Source organism: Mizuhopecten yessoensis, unplaced genomic scaffold, assembly GCF_002113885.1.
Source record: "Mizuhopecten yessoensis strain PY_sf001 unplaced genomic scaffold, ASM211388v2 scaffold3425, whole genome shotgun sequence".
Classification (NCBI taxonomy): domain Eukaryota; kingdom Metazoa; phylum Mollusca; class Bivalvia; order Pectinida; family Pectinidae; genus Mizuhopecten; species Mizuhopecten yessoensis.
The window spans coordinates 251,185-271,577 of record NW_018405038.1 but is presented as its reverse complement, the minus strand read 5'-3'; the positions used below and the strand labels follow the sequence as shown (position 1 = coordinate 271,577).

The 20,393-nt window shown below is 43.4% G+C and overlaps 2 protein-coding genes across 2 annotated transcripts; both read left to right on the top strand.

The window, feature by feature from the left end:
- Window positions 1-10,106: 10,106 nt before the first annotated feature.
- LOC110447453 (translation initiation factor IF-2-like) lies at window positions 10,107-10,982 on the top strand. The gene has a single exon (XM_021493161.1). It carries the CDS (start codon window positions 10,107-10,109, stop codon window positions 10,980-10,982), a length of 876 nt encoding a protein of 291 aa, XP_021348836.1.
- On the top strand, window positions 10,979-11,692 carry LOC110447452 (translation initiation factor IF-2-like). The gene has a single exon (XM_021493160.1). It carries the CDS (start codon window positions 10,979-10,981, stop codon window positions 11,690-11,692), a length of 714 nt encoding a protein of 237 aa, XP_021348835.1.
- The last annotated feature ends 8,701 nt before the right edge of the window (window positions 11,693-20,393 follow it).

Sequence of the window (20,393 nt, the reverse complement as noted above, 5' to 3'; positions counted from 1 at the left end):
ATTGTACCGATGACACGTCTCCTCTATATACATTGTACCGATGACACGTCTCCTCTATATACATTGTACCGATGGCTGACGAAAGGACGCGTAACATGCATTTTGTTTGGAGCTCACTGCGCCACAAAAATTAGTTTCAGAAACTTCTTCCCAAGAACCTTTTCCATGAACAAACAATCATTTAGGGTTTCTTCATCAGCCAATGTTTTAATAATTATCATAACAACATTAATAATCATTTTTCATATATTTGGCTCAACGGTGCGTGCACTGTCAAGGTAAAGGTCATCACAATACACATCGAAGTCTGCACTTTTTAAAAGTTTACAGGGACTGGAGTGATTGTCACTCACTATAACATAAGCGCATTTCTTTGGAGAGCGTTGTTGGTAAATGTGAACCTCAATGTTTCCGCCTGTCAATGAGCCAGAAAAGATACTATGGAATCCGCCATGAAACTGGAACACTGATGAAGTTGACCGGTTACACGTGTTCGCCACTGATTGCGTGTATGTCGGAGAAGCTCAAGTGGATTTTGAACATGCAGGTGTTGAATTTGTGTGAAGCTAACACTCGTGTTTATATAATTGAATTTATTAAACTCTTTTGTTAATTTTATACTCCCAGTGCCCCTGCCTCTGCTATCAATGCAAACAGTAAATCGGTCAGCCATTTTGTTTACAAACGTAGAAGTTGTAGTGCGTAGGAATATGACCTGTTTCCCACGGTGACAAGACTCATTTGCATGTTTATTGTACATGTGCTATATCGTTTTTATTGAACGACAATATTGCAAGGAAATAGCCTGTAATATATAATAAACAATGATATGAAATATATGAGTTGTGAGTTATAATAAACACGTCAGTAGAACTAGTATACAGAGATATTCACTTTTGTGAAATGTTATATTTTCTAATATGCTACCAAACTTGAATAAAGGGGAAAAAACCCGTGGGTCATTTGGGCAGACATTAGTGAAAATTCACATAAAATGCTTCATCGTATGGCAAACATCGTCAGCTTGCATTATAATGTTTTTTGTTTTTTTTTACATCAAATACAATATCAAAGAATTGATACGTTCCCCAGAAAACACCACAGCCTCCAAACATACACCAATCCTGAAGATCGACAGATAAACTTTCAGAAAACAACTGGATAGTACAGGGTATCGGTAAAGACAACACGGGACAACAAATAGTCCTTATAGCGTCGGAAAACATCACATACATCTGGGCTAGTCATCATAACGACAAACAACATCATACACACATGTATACATCTGGTCTAGTCCATATAACGACAAACAACATCATACACACATACATCTGGGCTATTCCTTATAACGCCAGACAACATCACACAGACAAATCTGGTCTAGTCCTTATAACGCAAGACCACGTCACATTCATACATCTGTGCTAGTCCTTATAACGCCAGATAACAGCATACACACATACATCTGGGTTAGTCCTTATAACGCCAGTTAACATCACACACACATACATCTGGTCTAGTCCTTATAACGCCAGACATCCTCACATATGCTACCAAACTTGAATAAAGGGGGGAAAACCCGTGGGACATTTGGGCAGACATTAGTGACAATTCACATAAAATGCTTCATCGTATGGCAAACATCGTCAGCTTGCATTATAATGTTTTCTTATATTTTCTTTTTACATCAAATACAATATCAAAGAATTGATACGTTCCCCAGAAAACACCACAGACTCCCAACATACATTAATCCTGAAGATCGACAGATAAACTTTCAGAAAACTACTGGATAGTACAGGGTATCGGTAAAGACAACATGGGACAACAATCCCACATCACACACACATACATCTGAGTTAGTCCTTATAACGCCAGACAGCATCACACACACATACACCTGGGTTATTCCTTATAACGCCAGACAGCATCACACACACATACACCTGAGCTAGTCCTTAAACCGCCAGACAATATCACACACACATACCTCTTGGTTAGTCCTTATGCCGCCAGACAATATCACACACACATACCTCTGGGTTAGTCCTTATAACGCCAGACAACATCACACCCACATACACCTGAGCTAGTCCTTATAACGCCAGACATCATCACACACACATACACCTGAGCTAGTCCTTAAACCGCCAGACAATATCACACACATACCTCTTGGTTAGTCCTTATGCCGCCAGACAATATCACACACATACCTCTGGGTTAGTCCTTATAACGCCAGACAATATCACACACACATCCCTCTGGGTAAGTCCTTATAACGCCAGACAACATGTTAGTCCTTATAACGCCAGACAACATCACACACACATACCCCTGAGCTAGTCCTTATAACGCCAGACAATATCACACACACATACCCCTGAGCTAGTCCTTATAACGCCAGACAACATCAGACACACATACACCTGAGCTAGTCCTTATAACGCCAGACGGCATCACACACACATACACCTGGGTTATTCCTTATAACGCCAGACAGCATCACACACACATACGCCTGAGCTAGTCCTTATAACGCCAGACAGCATCACACACACACACATCTGGGTTATTCCTTATAACGCCAGACAATATCACACACACATACATCTAGGCTAATCCGTATGACGCCAGACAACATCACACCCACATACATCTGGGCTATTCCTTATAACGCCAGACAATATCACACACACATCCCTCTGGGTAAGTCCTTATAACGCCAGACAACATCACACACAAATACATCTGGGCTATTCCTTATAACGCCAGACAATATCGCACACACATACATCTAGGCTAATCCGTATGACGCCAGACAACATCACACCCACATACATCTGGGTTATTCCTTATAACGCCAGACAATGCCACGTCCTTATAACGCCAGACAATATCACACACACATACCTCTGGGTAAGTCCTTATAACGCCAGACAACATGTTAGTCCTTATAACGCCAGACAACATCACACACACATGCACCTGAGTTAGTCCTTATAACGCCAGACAACATCACACACACCTTATAACGCCAGACAATATCACACACACATACCTCTGGGTTAGTCCTTATAACGCCATACAACATCACACACACATACACCTGAGCTAGTCCTTATAACGCCAGACAACATCAGACACACATACACCTGAGCTAGTCCTTATAACGCCAGACGGCATCACACACACATACACCTGAGCTAGTCCTTAAACCGCCAGACAATATCACACACACATTCCTCTTGGTTAGTCCTTATGCCGCCAGACAATATCACACACATACCTCTGGGTTAGTCCTTATAACGCCATACAACATCACACACACATACACCTGAGCTAGTCCTTAAACCGCCAGACAATATCACACACATACCTCTTGGTTAGTCCTTATGCCGCCAGACAATATCACACACATACCTCTGGGTTAGTCCTTATAACGCCAGACAACATCACACCCACATACATCTGGGTTATTCCTTATAACGCCAGACAATGCCACGTCCTTATAACGCCAGACAATATCACACACACATCCCTCTGGGTAAGTCCTTATAACGCCAGACAACATCACACACACATCCACCTGAGCTAGTCCTTATAACGCCAGACAGCATCACACACACACACATCTGGGTTATTCCTTATAACGCCAGACAATGCCACGTCCTTATAACGCCAGACAATATCACACACACATCCCCCTGAGCTAGTCCTTATAACGCCAGACAATATCACACACACATAAATCTAGGCTAATCCGTATGACGCCAGACAACATCACACACACATACATCTGGGTTATTCCTTATAACGCCAGACAATATCACACACACATACCTCTGGGTAAGTCCTTATAACGCCAGACAACATCACACACACATACATCTGGGCTATTCCTTATAACGCCAGACAATATCACACACACATACATCTAGGCTAATCCGTATGACGCCAGACAACATCACACACACATACATCTGGGTTATTCCTTATAACGCCAGACAATGCCACACACATGTATCAAGACTTTAATATTTAAATCCCACAAGTTGTATACAGAATGAAAGGATTTTAGCTATTTGATAGTATCTAAATGTTCATAATTTTATTATGAAAATAGAATTTACAAGAACTTGGTGTATGTGTAGTAAATTTTTAACGTCATTTCTGACACAGCTTATTTTGATGCCTTGGTTGTGTCAAAGTATAAAGATATAGTATAAGATTTGTTAGTGATTACGTGAAACACTGTCACATCGCTTTACTCAGAATCTGTATAACCATTGGCAGTATGGATCGTTATACCGAATCACTGCACACCGTATGAAACGCTAGTCTTCTGTCTGTAGGATGATTTGTCCCTGTCTCCCTAACTGTTGCTATCTGTCATAATCAGTGGTGGGCTGTGTCTTCTGTAATATCTCAGATTATTATTATAATCAGATTTATAGTGGCATTCTAGGTAATTCGATGACCACGAAAGTGTCAAATAAGATATGACAGATTTGAGGTTGGAAGTTGAGTTTGGGGTTAACACATAAATTGTTTTCGAAACATTCGGTTGATCACATTACTCTAATATCTTATCGAATGGATCAATGAAGATTCCAAACCCAAAAGTGAAATACAGAGTTTTGAAGCTGTGCACTGACAGTGTCCTGACGGGATGGGGTTGTTGTAGAGCTGTACCGACAGTATCCTGACGGGATGGGGTGATGTGGAGCTGTACCGACAGTATCCTGACGGGATGGGGGTGTTGTGAAGCTTTACCGACACTATCCTGACGGGATGGGGTGTTATAGAGCTGTACCGACAGTATCTTCACGGGATGGGGGTGTTGTGGAGATGTACCGTCAGTATCCTGACGGGTTAGGGGTTATGAGGCTGTACCGACAGTATCCTGACGAGGTCGAGGGTTGCGAAGCTGTACCGTCAGTTTCCTGATGAGATTGGGGTGTTGTGGAGCTGTATCTACAGTATTCTCACGGGATGGGGGTGTTGTGGAGCAGTACTGACAGTATCCTGACGGAATGGGGTGTTGTAAAGCTGTACCGACACTATCCTGACGGGATGGGTGTGATGGACGCTGTACCGACACTATCCTGACGGGAGGGGGGTGTTGTGGAGCTGTACCGACAGTGTCCCGATTGGATGGGGTGTTGTGGAGCTGTTCCGACAGTATCCTGACGTGATGGTGGTGTTATGGAGCTGTACCGTCAGTATCCTTACGGGATGTGGTGGGTGTTATGGAGCTGTACCGACAGTCGCCTGATGGGATGGGGGTGTTGTCGAGCTGCTCCGACAGTATCCGGACGGGATTGGGGTGTTGTGGAGATGTACCATCAGTATCCTGACGGGTTAGGGGTAATGAGGCTGTACCGACAGTATCCTGACGAGATCGAGGGTTGCGAAGCTGTACCGTCAGTATCCTGATGGGGTTGGTGTGTTGTGGAGCTGTATCTACAGTATCCACACGGGATGGGGGTGTTTCGGAGCTTTACCGTCAATATCCTGACGGGTTTGGGGTGTTATGAAGCTGTACCCTAAGTATCCTGACGGGATGGGGGTTATGAAGCTGTACCGACAGTATCCTGGCGGGTTGGGGTTGTTACGGAGCTTCGCCTACAGTATCCTGACGGGATGGGGGTGTTGTGGAGCTGTACTGACAGTATCCTGACGGGATGGGGGTGTTGTGAAGCTGTACCGACAGTATCTTGACAGGATGGGGTGTTGTGAAACTGTACTTACAGTATCCTGACGGGATGGGGGTGTTGTGGAGATGTACCGACAGTATCCTGACGGGTTTCGGGTACTATGAACCGTTACCGTCAGTATTCCGACGGGTTGCGAATGTTGTGGAGCTGTATCGACAATATCCTGACGTAATGGGGGTGTTGTGAAGCTGTACCGACACTATCCTGACGGGATGGGATGTGTTATACAGCTGTACCGACAGTATCCTGATGGGATGGGGTGGTGTGGAGCTATACCGACAGTATCCTGACGGGATGGGGGTGTTGTGGAGCTGTACTGATAGTGCTCTGACGGGAATGGGGTGTTGTGAAGCTGTACCGACAGTATCCTGACGGGATGGGGGTGTTGTAAAGCTGTACCTACAGTATCCTGACGGGATGGGGGTGTTATGAAGCTGTACCCGAAGTATCCTGACGGGATGGGGGTTATGAAGCTGTACCGACAGTATCCTGGCGGGTTTGGGTTGTTAAGGAGCTTTACCTACAGTATCCTGACGGGATGGGGGTGTTGTGGAGCTGTACTGATAGTGCTCTGACGGGAATGGGGTGTTGTGAAGCTGTACCGACATTATCTTGACGGGATGCGGATGTTGGGATGGGGTTGTTGTAGAGCTGTACCGACAGTATCCTGACGGGGTGGGGGGGTTGTGAAGCTGTACCGACAGTATCTTGACAGGAGGGGATGTTGTGGAGCTGTACCGACAATATCCTGTCGGGATGGGGGTGTTGTGAAGCTGTTCAGACAGTAATCTGACGGGATGGGGGTGTTGTGAAGCTGTACCGACAGTATCCTGACGGGATGGGGGTGTTGTGAAGCTGTACCTACATTATCTTGACGGGATGCGGATGTTGTTGAGCTGTACCGACAGTATCCTGACGGGATGGGGGTGTTGTGAAGCTGTACCGACAGTATCCTGACGGGATGGGGGTGTTGTGGAGTTGTACTGACAGTATTCTGACGGGTTTCGGGTATTGTGAACCTGTACCGTCAGTATTCCGACGGGTTGCGGATGTTGTGGAGCTGTACCGACAGTATACTGACGGGTTGGGGTGGCGTGGAGCTGTACCGACAGTATCCTGACGGGATGGGGGTGTTGTGGAGTTGTACTGACAGTATTCTGACGGGTTTCGGGTATTGTGAACCTGTATGTTGTGGAGCTGTACCGACACTATCCTGACGGGATGGGGATGTTGTGAAGCTGTACCGACAGTATACTTTGGTGAAGCTTACCGACAGTATCCTGCCGGGATGGGGGTTATGAAGCTGTACCGACAGTATCCTGGCTTGTTTGGGTTGTTACGGAGCTTTACCTACAGTATCCTGACGGGATGGGGGTGTTATGGAGCTGTACCGACAGTATCTTGACAGGATGGGGTGTTGTGGAGCTGTATCGACAGTATCCTGGCGCGACGGGGGTGTTGTGAAGCTGTACCGACACTATCCTGACGGGATGTGGATGTTGTGAGGCTGTACCGACAGTATACTGACGGGATGGGGTGTTGTGGAGCTGTACCGACACTATCCTGACGGGATGGGGATGTTGTGAAGCTGTACCGACAGTATACTGACGGGATGGGGTGGTGTGGAGCTGTATCGACACTATCCTGACGGGATGGGGATGTTGTGGAGCTGTACTGATAGTGTTCTGACGTGATGGGGATGTTGTGAAGCTGTACCGACAGTATCCTGACGGGATGGGGGTGTTGTGAAGCTGGACCGACAGTATCCTGACGGGATGGGGGGGTTGTGAAGCTGTACCTACATTATCTTGACGTGATGCGGCTGTTGTGGAGCTGTACCGACAGTATCCTGACGGGATGGGGGTGTTGTGAAGCTGTACCTACATTATCTTGACGTGATGCGGATGTTGTGGAGCTGTACCGACAGTATCCTGAGAGGATGGGGGTATTGTGGAGCTGTACCGACAGTATCCTGACGAGGTCGGGGGTTGTGAAGCTGTGTACCGACAGTATCCTGACGAGGTCGGGGGTTGTGAAGCTGTACTGTCAGTATCCTGACGGGATGTGGATGTTGTGAGGCTGTACCGACAGTTTCCTGACGGCATAGGGTGGTATGGAGCTGAACTGACAATATCCTGACGGATTGGGGTGTTGTGGAGCTGTACCGACAGTATCCTGACGGGATGGGGGTATTGTGGAGCTGTACTGACAGTATCCTGACGGGATGGTGGTGTTGTGAAGCTGTACCGACAGTATCTTGACAGGATGGGGGTTGTGAAGCTGTACGTACAGTATCCTGACGGGATGGGGGTGTTGTGGAGCTGTACCGACAGTATCCTGACGGGTTTCGGGTATTGTGAACCTGAACCGTCAGTATTCCGACGGGTTGCGGATGTTGTGGAGCTGTATCGACAGTATCCTGACGCGATGGGGGTGTTGTGGAGCTGTACCGACACTATCCTGACGGGATGGGATGTGTTATACAGCTGTACCGACAGTATCCTAACGGGATGGGGGTGTTGTGGAGCTGTACTGATAGTGTTCTGACGGTATAGGGATGTTGTGAAGCTGTACCGACAGTATCCTGACGGGATGAGGGTGTTGTGAAGCTGTACCTACATTATCTTGACGTGATGCGGATGTTGTGGAGCTGTACCGACAATATCCTGACGGGATGGGGGTGTTGTGAGGCTGTACCGACAGTATCCTGACGGGATGTGGATGTTGTGAGGCTGTACCGACAGTATCCTGACGGCATAGGGTGGTGTGGAGCTGTACCGACACTATCCTGACGAGGTCGGGGTTGTGAAGCTGTACCCACAGTATCCTGACGAGGTCGGGGGTTGTGAAGCTGGACCGACAGTATCCTGACGAGGTCGGGGTTGTGGAGCTGTACCGACACTATCCTGGCGAGGTCGGTGTTGTGAAGCTGTACCGACAGTATCCTGAGGAGGTCGGAGGTTGTGGAGCTTTACCGACAGTATCCTGACGAGGTCGGGGGTTGTGAGGCTGTACCGACAGTATCCTGACGGGATGTGGATGTTGTGAGGCTGTACCGACAGTATCCTGACGAGGTCGGGGTTGTGAAGCTGTACCGACACTATCCTGGCGAGGTCGGGGTTGTGAAGCTGTACCGACAGTATCCTGAGGAGATCGGAGGTTGTGGAGCTTTACCGACAGTATCCTGACGAGGTCGGGGGTTGTGAAGCTGTACCGACAGTATTTGTACCGACAGTATCCTGGCGAGATCGGAGATGCCGTATCTTGAGGCGAGTACAGACAGTGATACCTACCATGTTACATCGTTATAAATGTAACTAGGACCTCGTGTGGCTTGCGAACACAGCGAAACCCCTATAAAAAAGTGGTACATGCCTGTTAGATCAATAAGCACATATATATACTAGAGGCGGGCCACGGAAAGGAAAGGCTGCCACATAATATATTTATATAACATATTAATATTATATATAGTACATGTATAAATAGAAACAAAGACAGGCCAAAATATAATACGGAACAAAACAACGGAATACGGAGCACAACAACGGATGAATACGGGACACAACAACGGAATACGGGGCACAACAACGGAGGAATACGGGACACAACAACGGAATACGGGGCACAACAGAGGAATACGGGGCACAACAACGGAATACGGGGCAAAGCAGCGGAATACGGGGCACAACAGAGGAATACGGGGCACAGCAGCGGAATACGGGATACAACAGCGGAATACGGGAAACAGCAACGGAATACGGGGCACAGCAGCGGAATACGGGGCACAACAACGAAATACGGGGCACAGCAACGGAATGCGGGGCAAAACAACAGAATACGGGGCACAGCAGCGGAATACGGGGCACAACAACAGAATACGGGGCACAGCAGCGGAATACGGGGCACACCAACGGAATACGGGGCACAACAACGGAATACGGGAAACAACAACGGAATACGGGACACAGCAGCGGAATACGGGGCACAACAACGAAATACGGGGCACAGCAACGGAATGCGGGACAAAACAACAGAATACGGGGCACAGCAGCGGAATATGGCGCACAACAACGGAATACGGGATACAACAACGGAGGAATACGGGATACAACAACGGAATACGGGGCACAGGAGCGGAATACGGGGCACAGCAGAGGAATACGGGGCACAACAACGAAATACGGGGCACAGCAACGGAATGCGGGACAAAACAACAGAATACGGGGCACAGCAGCGGAATACGGGAAACAACAACGGAATACGGGACACAGCATCGGAATACGTCGCACAACAGAGGAATACGGGACACAGCAGCGGAATACGGCGCACAACAACGGAATACGGGATACAACAACGGAAGACGGGAGACAACAACGGAATACGATGAACAACAACGGAATCCGGAGCACAGCAGCGGAATACGGGATTCAACAGAGGAATCCGGGATACAACAACGGAATACGGGATACAACACCGGAATACGGGGCACAGCATCGGAATAAGGGGCACAACAGAGGAATATGGGACACAACAACGGAATACAGGATACAACAACGGAATACGGGGCACAGCAGCGGAATACGGGGCAAAACAACGGAATACGGGGCACAGCAGCGGAATACGGGGCAAAACAACGGAATACGGGGCACAGCAGCGGAATACGGGGCACAGCAGCGGAATACGGGGCACAACATCGAAATACGGGGCACAGCAACGGAATACGGGGCACAACAACGAAATACGGGAAACAGCAACGGAATACGGGGCACAGCAGCGGAATACGGGGAACAACAACGAAATACGGGGCACAGCAACGGAATACGGAGCACAGCAGCGGAATACGGAATTCAACAGAGGAATACGGGATACAACAACGGCGGAATACGGGATACAACAACGGAATACGAGGAACAACAACGGAATACGGGGCACAACAACGGAGGAATACGGGACACAACAACGGAATACGGGGCACAACAACGGAGGAATACGGGACACAACAACGGAATACGGGGCACAACAACGGAAAACGGGATACAACAACGGAATACGATGAACAACAACGGAATACGGAGCACAGCAGCGGAATACGGGATTCAACAGAGGAATACGGGATACAACAACGGAGGAATACGGGATACAACAACGGAATACGATGAACAACAACGGAATACGGATCACAGCAGCGGAATACGGGATTCAACAGAGGAATACGGGATACAACAACGGAATACGGGATACAACAACGGAATACGATGAACAACAACGGAATACGGGGCACAACAACGGAATACGGGGCACAACAACGGAATACGGGATACAACAACGGAATACGGGATACAACAACGGAATACGATGAACAACAACGGAATACGGGGCACAACAACGGAATACGGGGCACAACAACGGAATACGGGATACAACAACGGAATACGGGATACAACAACGGAATACGGGGTACAACAACGGAATACGGGGCACAACAACGGAATACGGGGCACAACAACGGAATACGGGATACAACAACGGAATACGGGATACAACAACGGAATACGATGAACAACAACGGAATACGGGGCACAACAACGGAATACGGGGCACAACAACGGAATACGGGGCACAACAACGGAATACGGGGCACAACAACGGAATACGGGGCACAACAACGGCGGAATACGGGACACAACAACGGAATACGGGATACAACAACGGAATACGGGGCACAACAACGGAATACGGGGCACAACAACGGAATACGGGATACAACAACGGAATACGGGGCACAGGAGCGGAATACGGGGCACAGCAGAGGAATACGGGGCACAACAACGGAATACGGGATACAACAACGGAATACGGGGCACCACAACGGAATACGGGGCACAACAACGGAATGCGGGATACAACAACGGAATACGGGGAACAGGAGCGGAATTCGGGGCAAGGCAGAGGAATACGGGGCACAATAACGGAATACGGGATACAACAACGGAATACGGGGCACAACAACGGAATACGGGATACAACAATGGAATACGGGGCACAGCAACGGAGTACGGTGCACAACAGAGGAATACGGGGCACAACAACGGAATACGGGGCACAACAACGGAATACGGGATACAACAGAGGAATACGGGGCACAGCAGCGGAATTCGGGGCACAACAACGGAATACGGGATACAACAACGGAATACGGGGCTCGGATACAAACGCAAGATAAAAACAAATAAATATGAATCTCTCAAAAGATTAGTATGATAAATAGGAACTTGGACCATGCAAATGAAATACCTGACAAGAAAATGAAAACACGAGACATATATGCAGGTAAATTTAAAAGACCAGCAGTGAGATAACACAATCCCGTAAAGAACGTGACAAACAAAAGGTAAAAGGTAAATAGCCAAATGTACACACACGACCGATATTTGGTGAGCGAAATAGATATAGCTTTTTGAAGAGGAAAGCAACAGAAAAAGGGATGGTCGGGGGTTAGTGGATAGCATTCTCGCATTTCGCCAAGACGTTGAGTATTCGATTCCCCACCGAACGTGAAAAGGTATGGGGTCACCTACCCGACTATGGAGGTTTTCTCAAGGCACACAGGTTTCCTTCCCTATTGAGAGCCCCACTCTCTAATATCAGGTTTCCTTCCCTATTGAGAGCCCCACTCTCTAATATCAGGTTTAACAAGACTGCTTGATAAAAGTTAATAAACCTGTTTCATAATTGTTGTAAAATAAATAAAGTTTACTAAATTACCTATGGTTTGTATATTGTCTAAGTAGACACACTACGGAACGTAATTTGCATGCATACTGTGTATTTAATGGGAAAGTGAGTAAAGTATAGCATTTGTGTTGTTGTCAGTACATCGTATGAGGAGGTAGACAGGAGGTTATACACGACATATACTGTAGTTTATTCAAGGGGAAAGTGCGGTAAGACAGACATATATTGGTTTCCCTCGAATAAAGAATAACAATTAATTCAAGCAGCAAAATGCATGTAAAAACTTAAGAGGAACAATACAGTTTTGTGTAACCTTTCTCGAAGCATATGGTAAACTATTTAACAAAGAAACAGCTGGCCACGAACTCAATTTGACCTTTAAAACATAACGTGAAATTCATTCATATTATTTTCTAAATTATTTTAAGAAATGTCCGAGGTTGTAAGTGTTTCCTTAGTTCATACTTTGCCCTAGTTTTAACGATTTTGAATTCCAATTACGGTTTCGTTGAACATTGGTATTCTCTGCTTGTCTTATATAACAGTGTAAAGCTTGATTGGTTTTACAATGTAAAAACATTAAAAAAAGTTAAAAGTACACCAAAGGCAAAAAAGAAACGATTGAATTCCTGGTTGACAATATCTATGCATGTGACAAGAGTGTCCAGTACACTGTTGGTATTCCCATGTGACAAGAGTGTCCAGTACCCTGTTGGTATTCCCATGTGACCAGATTGTCCAGTACACTGTTGGTATTCCCATGTGACCAGCTTGTCCAGTACACTGTTGGTATTCCCATGGGACAAGAGTGTCCAGTACACTGTTGGTATTCCCATGTGACCAGAGTGTCCAGTACACTGTTGGTATTCCCATGGAAACAAACCGTGCCCCTCTTCTAGCCAAATTGTTTCTGTTTTTAAGCGAAACTGATATGATTGATGAGCTTAGGATTGGAAACTAAGACCTAACCAAATCCTTCAATGGAACATTCATGTTAATCGACGATGTGCTGTCTTTGAATTGAAAGGAATTCATGGACCACATCTATCGTTTATATCCTCTAGAGGTTGAAATCAAGGATGCCACAGACTCTGCAACTTAAGAATTTTTTCTCGATCTTTACTTACAACCTGACAAACAGGGACGACTCACTACTAAACTATAAACCAAAGGCTCTTTTACTTCAGCGGTATTCCTTGATCTTAACTGACAACCCGACAAACAGGGACAGCTTACTACTAAACTATAAACCAAAGGCTCTTTTACTTCAGCTGTATTACTTGATCTTAACTTACAACCTGACAAACAGGGACGGCTTACTACTAAACTATAAACCAAAGGCTCTTTTACTTCAGCGGTATTCCTTGATCTTAACTTACAACCTGACAAACAGAGACAGCTTACTACTAAACCATAAACCAAAGGCTCTTTTACTTCAGCGGTATTCCTTGATCTTAACTTACAACCTGACAAACAGGGACAGCTAACTCCTAAACTATAAACCAAAGGCTCTTTTACTTCAGCGGTATTCCTTGATCTTAACTTACAACCCGACAAACAGTAGCTTACTACTAAACTATAGGATATGCGGGACGATTTCGACTTTCCTATCGCGAATGTTTCCTTTCTTGATAGCCAAAGCATGGCTTTCCCTACCTACGGTGTTTACATGTCGCAGTTAATTCGGTACTCGAACTGATTCCTTCTGGTCGTTTTCTTTCTTCCTTTGTATCCACAGGGTTCCTCACCGGTAAAACGTTACGATTCCTTCTGGTCGTTTTATTTCTGCCTTTCTTCTACATGTATCCTCGTTCCTCACCGGTAAAACGTTGCGATTCCTTCTGGTCGTTGTCATTCTCATCCAGTCATTAAAACGTCATCGATGACAAGTTCAACACTGTTGATCAACATAAACAGCAGAGGCCCTGGTGTTTGCTACGTGTTACGACCCGAGGGACACTACGGACGACCGGTAACACATTACAATGTATAACCGGAGGTCTATTTAACAGTGTCAGGACGACTGTTTACCAATACGCTAGTTCTATATGGCTCTATCGGGAATTGACACACTCCAAATACAACAATGTGTTAATGTGATTTTACTTTGAATTAGAGAAATGAAAAATTGGACCATTCTATAGCTTTGTCAAAGAAGTCACTTGCGTTAGCTAATAGTGAATGTTGCTCTTGGTTTTTAAAACAATAATTTACCAATACTCAGTGAACCCAGAATTTTGAAGGAAGCATGGATACTTATTTCGTAGCCGAAGATCGAATACGCGCGCCGACGGTGCATGTTGCGAGCGCCAATAGCGCCAATCATCTAGTCAGGTACCACTGACATTGTCTTTTATCTCAAGATCTCATTTTGGTACTTTCTTATCATATACATATTAGCTCGTATTTAATTTACCTTAAGCTTTGTTTTTGATTTGTAACGAGACAGTAATGTAACATTTTATGCATCTGACGTCGACATGTTCCTTATACCTGCGTAAAGTTTGACGTTTCTGCTCCTTACATTTCGCGTGGCTATTGGTTTGACGTTTCTGCTCCTCACATTTCGCGTGGCTATTGCTTTGACGTTTCTGCTCCTCACATTTCGCGTGGCTATTGGTTCCCAAGACATTTGCCGGAAAGTTTTGTTTCCATGGTCGATCTCTTAAAAAAGAAAATCTGGTGTATTTTTTTTTTTACATTTGTATGATTTCACAAACAATTGGCAAACGTGGCACAAACATAAATCTTTAAATATACAGAATCCATAGAGGTTATTGATCAACCTTTAAATATACAGAATCCATAGAGGTTATTGATCAATCTTTAAATATACAGAATTCATAGAGGTTATTGATCACTCTTGAGGTATCTTTCAAACAATATCAAAAACGTTGCTCGAACTCCAAAAATACGAGTACTGGCCGCCGGCGGGGTCCACGGGAATGCTGTTTTATAATCTAGACATCCGGAGATTGCTTCTTCGAGTTTTCCCCGCCAAATAATGACGCATATTTATAAAAAAAAACAACACATATTAAGTATGAAAATGACATTTTCTTGAAACCAAGTTAAGAGCATGAATAACCAAGAAAATAAAATCACACTTTTGCTTTGATTTTGTTTTTTCTTGTCAAAGTGATTTTTCCTATTTTTAGGCAAGACACAAAAACAATCGTTTATCAATTTTGTATCATGCAGCGGCATCCTATACTTAAAAATGCTATGTTTGTTTAAATCATACATGTTAGATACGCATACACTTACGGATGTCAAATATAGCTATACCACTGTTTATCATCAAATGAACAACTATAGAGCCATCCTCTTTTTATACACTTAATGTGTAAATAAACAGGTACGTAATATAGTATTTCCACTGCTCATTCCGGTAAGAATATCGGTACCATAAAACACTCCTATGTTTTTGGTTGATGTAAGCTACACAAGACCAGTTTGTTGCATCAGAAGAATAGATGGTTTAGTGGTGTCCTCAGTCGAGGTCCCATGGTAGGTTGTTGTTCAAATTGTCTCGTCTAGATCAAGGCCTACACTAATGAGCTAGACATAGGGGTCAGGGTTGCGAGCTAGATCAAAGCCTACACTAATGAGCTAGACATAGGGGTCAGGGTTGCGAGCTAGATCAGCAAGATTCGCCTTTGTAATTTGATTTTGATTTTAATCACGAAATAAAACAAAAAATATAAATAAACTTTCCAAATGTACAGGTTTTGTATCAAACAGCTTCTGATCAGTTAAATTTTCCTAGAAATGCTATTCAATATTTTTTCAGGAAGTATACAGATATAGACAACATAATTTTATAACGGATTGTTTTCAGAAATTGTTCTGAGGTGATTTTTAAAATATATGTCTTCGATTGCACAATTAAGTGGAATGAGGTACAGTCCCTCAATCTAAGTTAGACCGTTACATCAATCTAAGTTAGACTGTAACACCAATCTAAGTTAGACCGTTACATAAATCTAAGTTAGACCGTTACATCGATCTAAGTTAGACCGTTACATCAATCTAAGTTAGACCGTTACATCAATCAAAGTTAGACCGTTACATCAATCTAAGTTAGACCGTTACATCAATCTAAGTTAGACCGTTACATCGATCTAAGTTAGACCGTTACCTCGATCTAAGTTAGACCGTTACATCGATTTAAGTTAGACCGTTACATCAATCTAAGTTAGACCGTTACATCAATCTAAGTTAGACCGTTACATCAATCTAAGTTAGACCTTTACATCAATCTTTGTTATACCGTTACATCAATCTAAGTTAGACCGTTACATCAATCTAAGTTAGACCGTTACATCAATCTAAGTTAGACCGTTACATCAATCTAAGGTATACCGTTACATCGATCTAAGTTAGACCGTTACATCAATCTAAGTTAGACCGTTACATCAATCTAAGTTAGACCGTTACATCAATCTAAGTTAGACCGTAACATCAATCTAAGTAAGACCGTTACATCGATCTAAGTTAGACCGTTACATCAATCTAAGTTAGACCGTTGCATCGATCTAAGTTAGAACGTTACATCGATTTAAGTTAGACCGTTACATCGATCTAAGTTTGACCGTTACATCAATCTAAGTTAGACCGTTACATCAATCTAAGTTGACAGTGTCATATCTATAACAAGCCGATCTAACATTAAGTAGTTCTTGTTTCTAACACATCCTTACACGTTTCGATCCAGCTTTTTGACCAACGTCAGAGTTCTCCAGCGACCTTATCACTTTGTGCTGCGTGTCACCTGTTAATTTCAGTTTCAGTTATAATCTCTGTTATCTCGAAACAAAACCCAGAAATTATTACAATATTCCCTTTTAAATACATTCGGCGAGATATAGGACTAAGACCACAATTAATTTTATTATATGTTTCATTGTAACATTTAATTTTATAACAAATTCCCAATATCCGATAGCCACATTTCCATCTAAACTGGTCAAGAGCAACATCTTGGGAGTAAAATATCAAAATTTCAACATAGCATGTTGGCCTTTTTCTTGAGATGATCGTCTGCATGTGTCACCAATGTCAAAAATAAACTTCCGGGTCAGGGGTAGAGGTAAACACAGGACTTTTCACACAGCACCCTGCACCAAAAAATAAATTCACAATATAAAATTTTTACACAGAAATTGTTAGATTGATAACTCCACAGTATTTTAACACCAAACTTTTACACAAACACCAAGTTCTAAGAGGCATAGTATAGTTTTTACTAAAGTACCTATATTTCTAAGGGACTTCATTCGTGGGTACTGACAACACTGATAAGGCTGTCAACGGTTCTACGTCCTTTTCCACAAGAACTAGCGATGTGCATATCGGGTTTAAGGTTATAACATAATGTTATTCCAGCGTACACTTTTGATGTTGTCCATGTAATCGGTTTATTTCCTAAAGAACACGAAACTTTTAATTCACTTTGCGGTCGTTTCCGATTTGTAAATTGCATTATTGAAGATTTTGCACAATTATAGTTAAGTCTCCATAGCTTTGCATATGTGTGGACAATATCTTACTGCATCTGTAGATTTCTGATCGACGCAGCTAAAAGTAAAGTGTCATCTGCTAGGAAAACACACGGAATGTGGAGGTTTTGGACATCAAGTCCAAGATCTGCTTCTTCCAGCCTAACCGCCAAATCATCGATCATAATACGGAAGAGCCAAGCAGAGAGAGTCCTCCCTTGACCGACCCCTTGCTCTATAGGGTACGCACCGCTCGTTTCCCCATCATAAAGAACACATGCCGTCACACCAACAAACGAGTTATGAAGAATCCGCCAGAATTACATAATTACTTCAGTTGGACCTTACAAAGGGCTGCTTCAGTCATGAAATAAGCATCTATTCGTTCCCGAAACTTTTCTTCGGGTTGGTAAGAATGGATTTTAGAAGGTTTATGTAGCACAATCAGTTAAGTGTTTATGTGTGATATTGTCATTACTACCACGGTATCCACGCTAGCACCTTAACCAAATAAATGACCAGTGAAACGTACATATATATACACAAATGTGCAAAATATGCACGAGTTTACAATTGCAATCGCCGTCCATTAGGCTACGCAGATAGGTAACTTTGACAGAAAGTAATTTGAGAACTCTTTTTCTGATATAGTACAGCATTTAGCTACTCCATTGAGACCATTTTTAGCCTGAATTGGTCAATACGCTTCATCAAATGTGTGTTATGTTAATATATGTCAGTTCTATTTATGATATTATATATAACGTGCATGTCAGATTAAGATCTACTTCATTTGTTTTTATCTCATAGCATATTTGTCGTTCTATGATAGAGTGTATTCAAAGAAGAACGTATACCAGAAGCACAAGAGGAGACTGACGGTGTACGGTGTAGCTCTGTCTCAGGGGCTATTGTAATTCAGTGATGCCTTTGATCGTACATATTTTCTTCCAGGTATTCTTAGGTTATGAACACGCAATAAATAACACCTGGCGGACGTCACAAAAAAAGAAAGGTTTGGAGTAGATTTTTTTCTTTTTTCATATCAGCCTGACAAAAAGGTAGATTTGAAGGATATTTGTAACTTATCTTGGTTGTTAGATAAACGAAATATTACATTCGTTTTCCACTTCAATGCAACTTTTGAATCTCGTTAAGTTTTTGTAATTGTAAGTTTCATCAATCATATTAAAGTAATAGAAATGTGTATTACTATAGAGTCTCCCATCACTTTACATAAGACTGTCTCCCGGTCTTATGTGTTTAATTACCCTGACTACTCTCAGCTGCACAGATTACGCCAGCTAATTTTCTTATTTAGTACAGTAATGCCACGTGATGCCAACATGCTTTTCAATACATATATGTATGCCTAATAATTGAAATACATGTATAAAAACATTGCAATGGTTCTTCTAAGTTAAGGTTGAAAATTCGTCAGTTATGTACTTGTTCATGCTTTTGTTTTACCTGCTAAAGGGGTGTTGTTTTACATATGTACATTCCAAGTGTGCTAAAGGGGTGTTGTTTTACATTCCAGGTATGCTAAAGGGATGTTGTTTTACATTCCAGGTATGCTAAAGGGATGTTGTTTTACATTCCAGGTATGCTAAAGGGATGTTGTTTTACATTCCAAGTATGCTAAAGGGATGTTTTTTTACATTCCAGGTATGCTAAAGGGGTGTTGTTTTACATTCCATGTATGCTAAAGGGGTGTTGTTTTGCATTCCAGGTATGCTAAAGGGGTGTTGTTTTACATTCCGAGTATGCTAAAGGGGTGTTGTTTTACATTCCATGTATGCTAAAGGGATGTTGTTTTACACTCCATGTATGCTAAAGGGGTGTTGTTTTACATTCCAGGTATGCTTAAGGGATGTTATTTTACATTCCATGTATGCTAAAGGGATGTTGTTTTACATTCCAGGTATGCTAAAGGGATGTTGTTTTACATTCCAGGTATGCTTAAGGGATGTTATTTTACATTCCATGTATGCTAAAGGGATGTTGTTTTACATTCCATGTATGCTAAAGGGGTGTTGTTTTACATTCCATGTATGCTAAAGGGATGTTGTTTTACATTCCAGGTATGCTAAAGGGGTGTTGTTTTACATTCCATGTATGCTAAAGGGATGCTGTTTTACATTCCAGGTATGCTAAAGGGGTGTTGTTTTACATTCCAGGTATGCTAAAAGGATGTTGTTTTACATTCAAAGTATGCTAAAAGAATGTTGTTTTACATTCCAGGTATGCTAAAGGGATGTTGTTTTACATTCCGAGTATGCTAAAGGGATGTTGTTTTACATTCCAAGTATGCTTAAGGGGTGTTGTTTTACATTCCGAGTATGCTAAAGGGATGTTGTTTTACATTCCATGTATGCTAAAGGGATGTTGTTTTACATTCCAGGTATGCTAAAGGGGTGTTGTTTTACATTCC

Excerpts from the sequence above, each read along its gene's own strand:
- LOC110447453 (XM_021493161.1), top strand. The coding sequence starts at position 10,107 with ATGAACAACAACGGAATCCGGAGCACAGCAGCGGAATACGGGATTCAA.
- LOC110447452 (XM_021493160.1), top strand. The coding sequence starts at position 10,979 with ATGAACAACAACGGAATACGGGGCACAACAACGGAATACGGGGCACAA.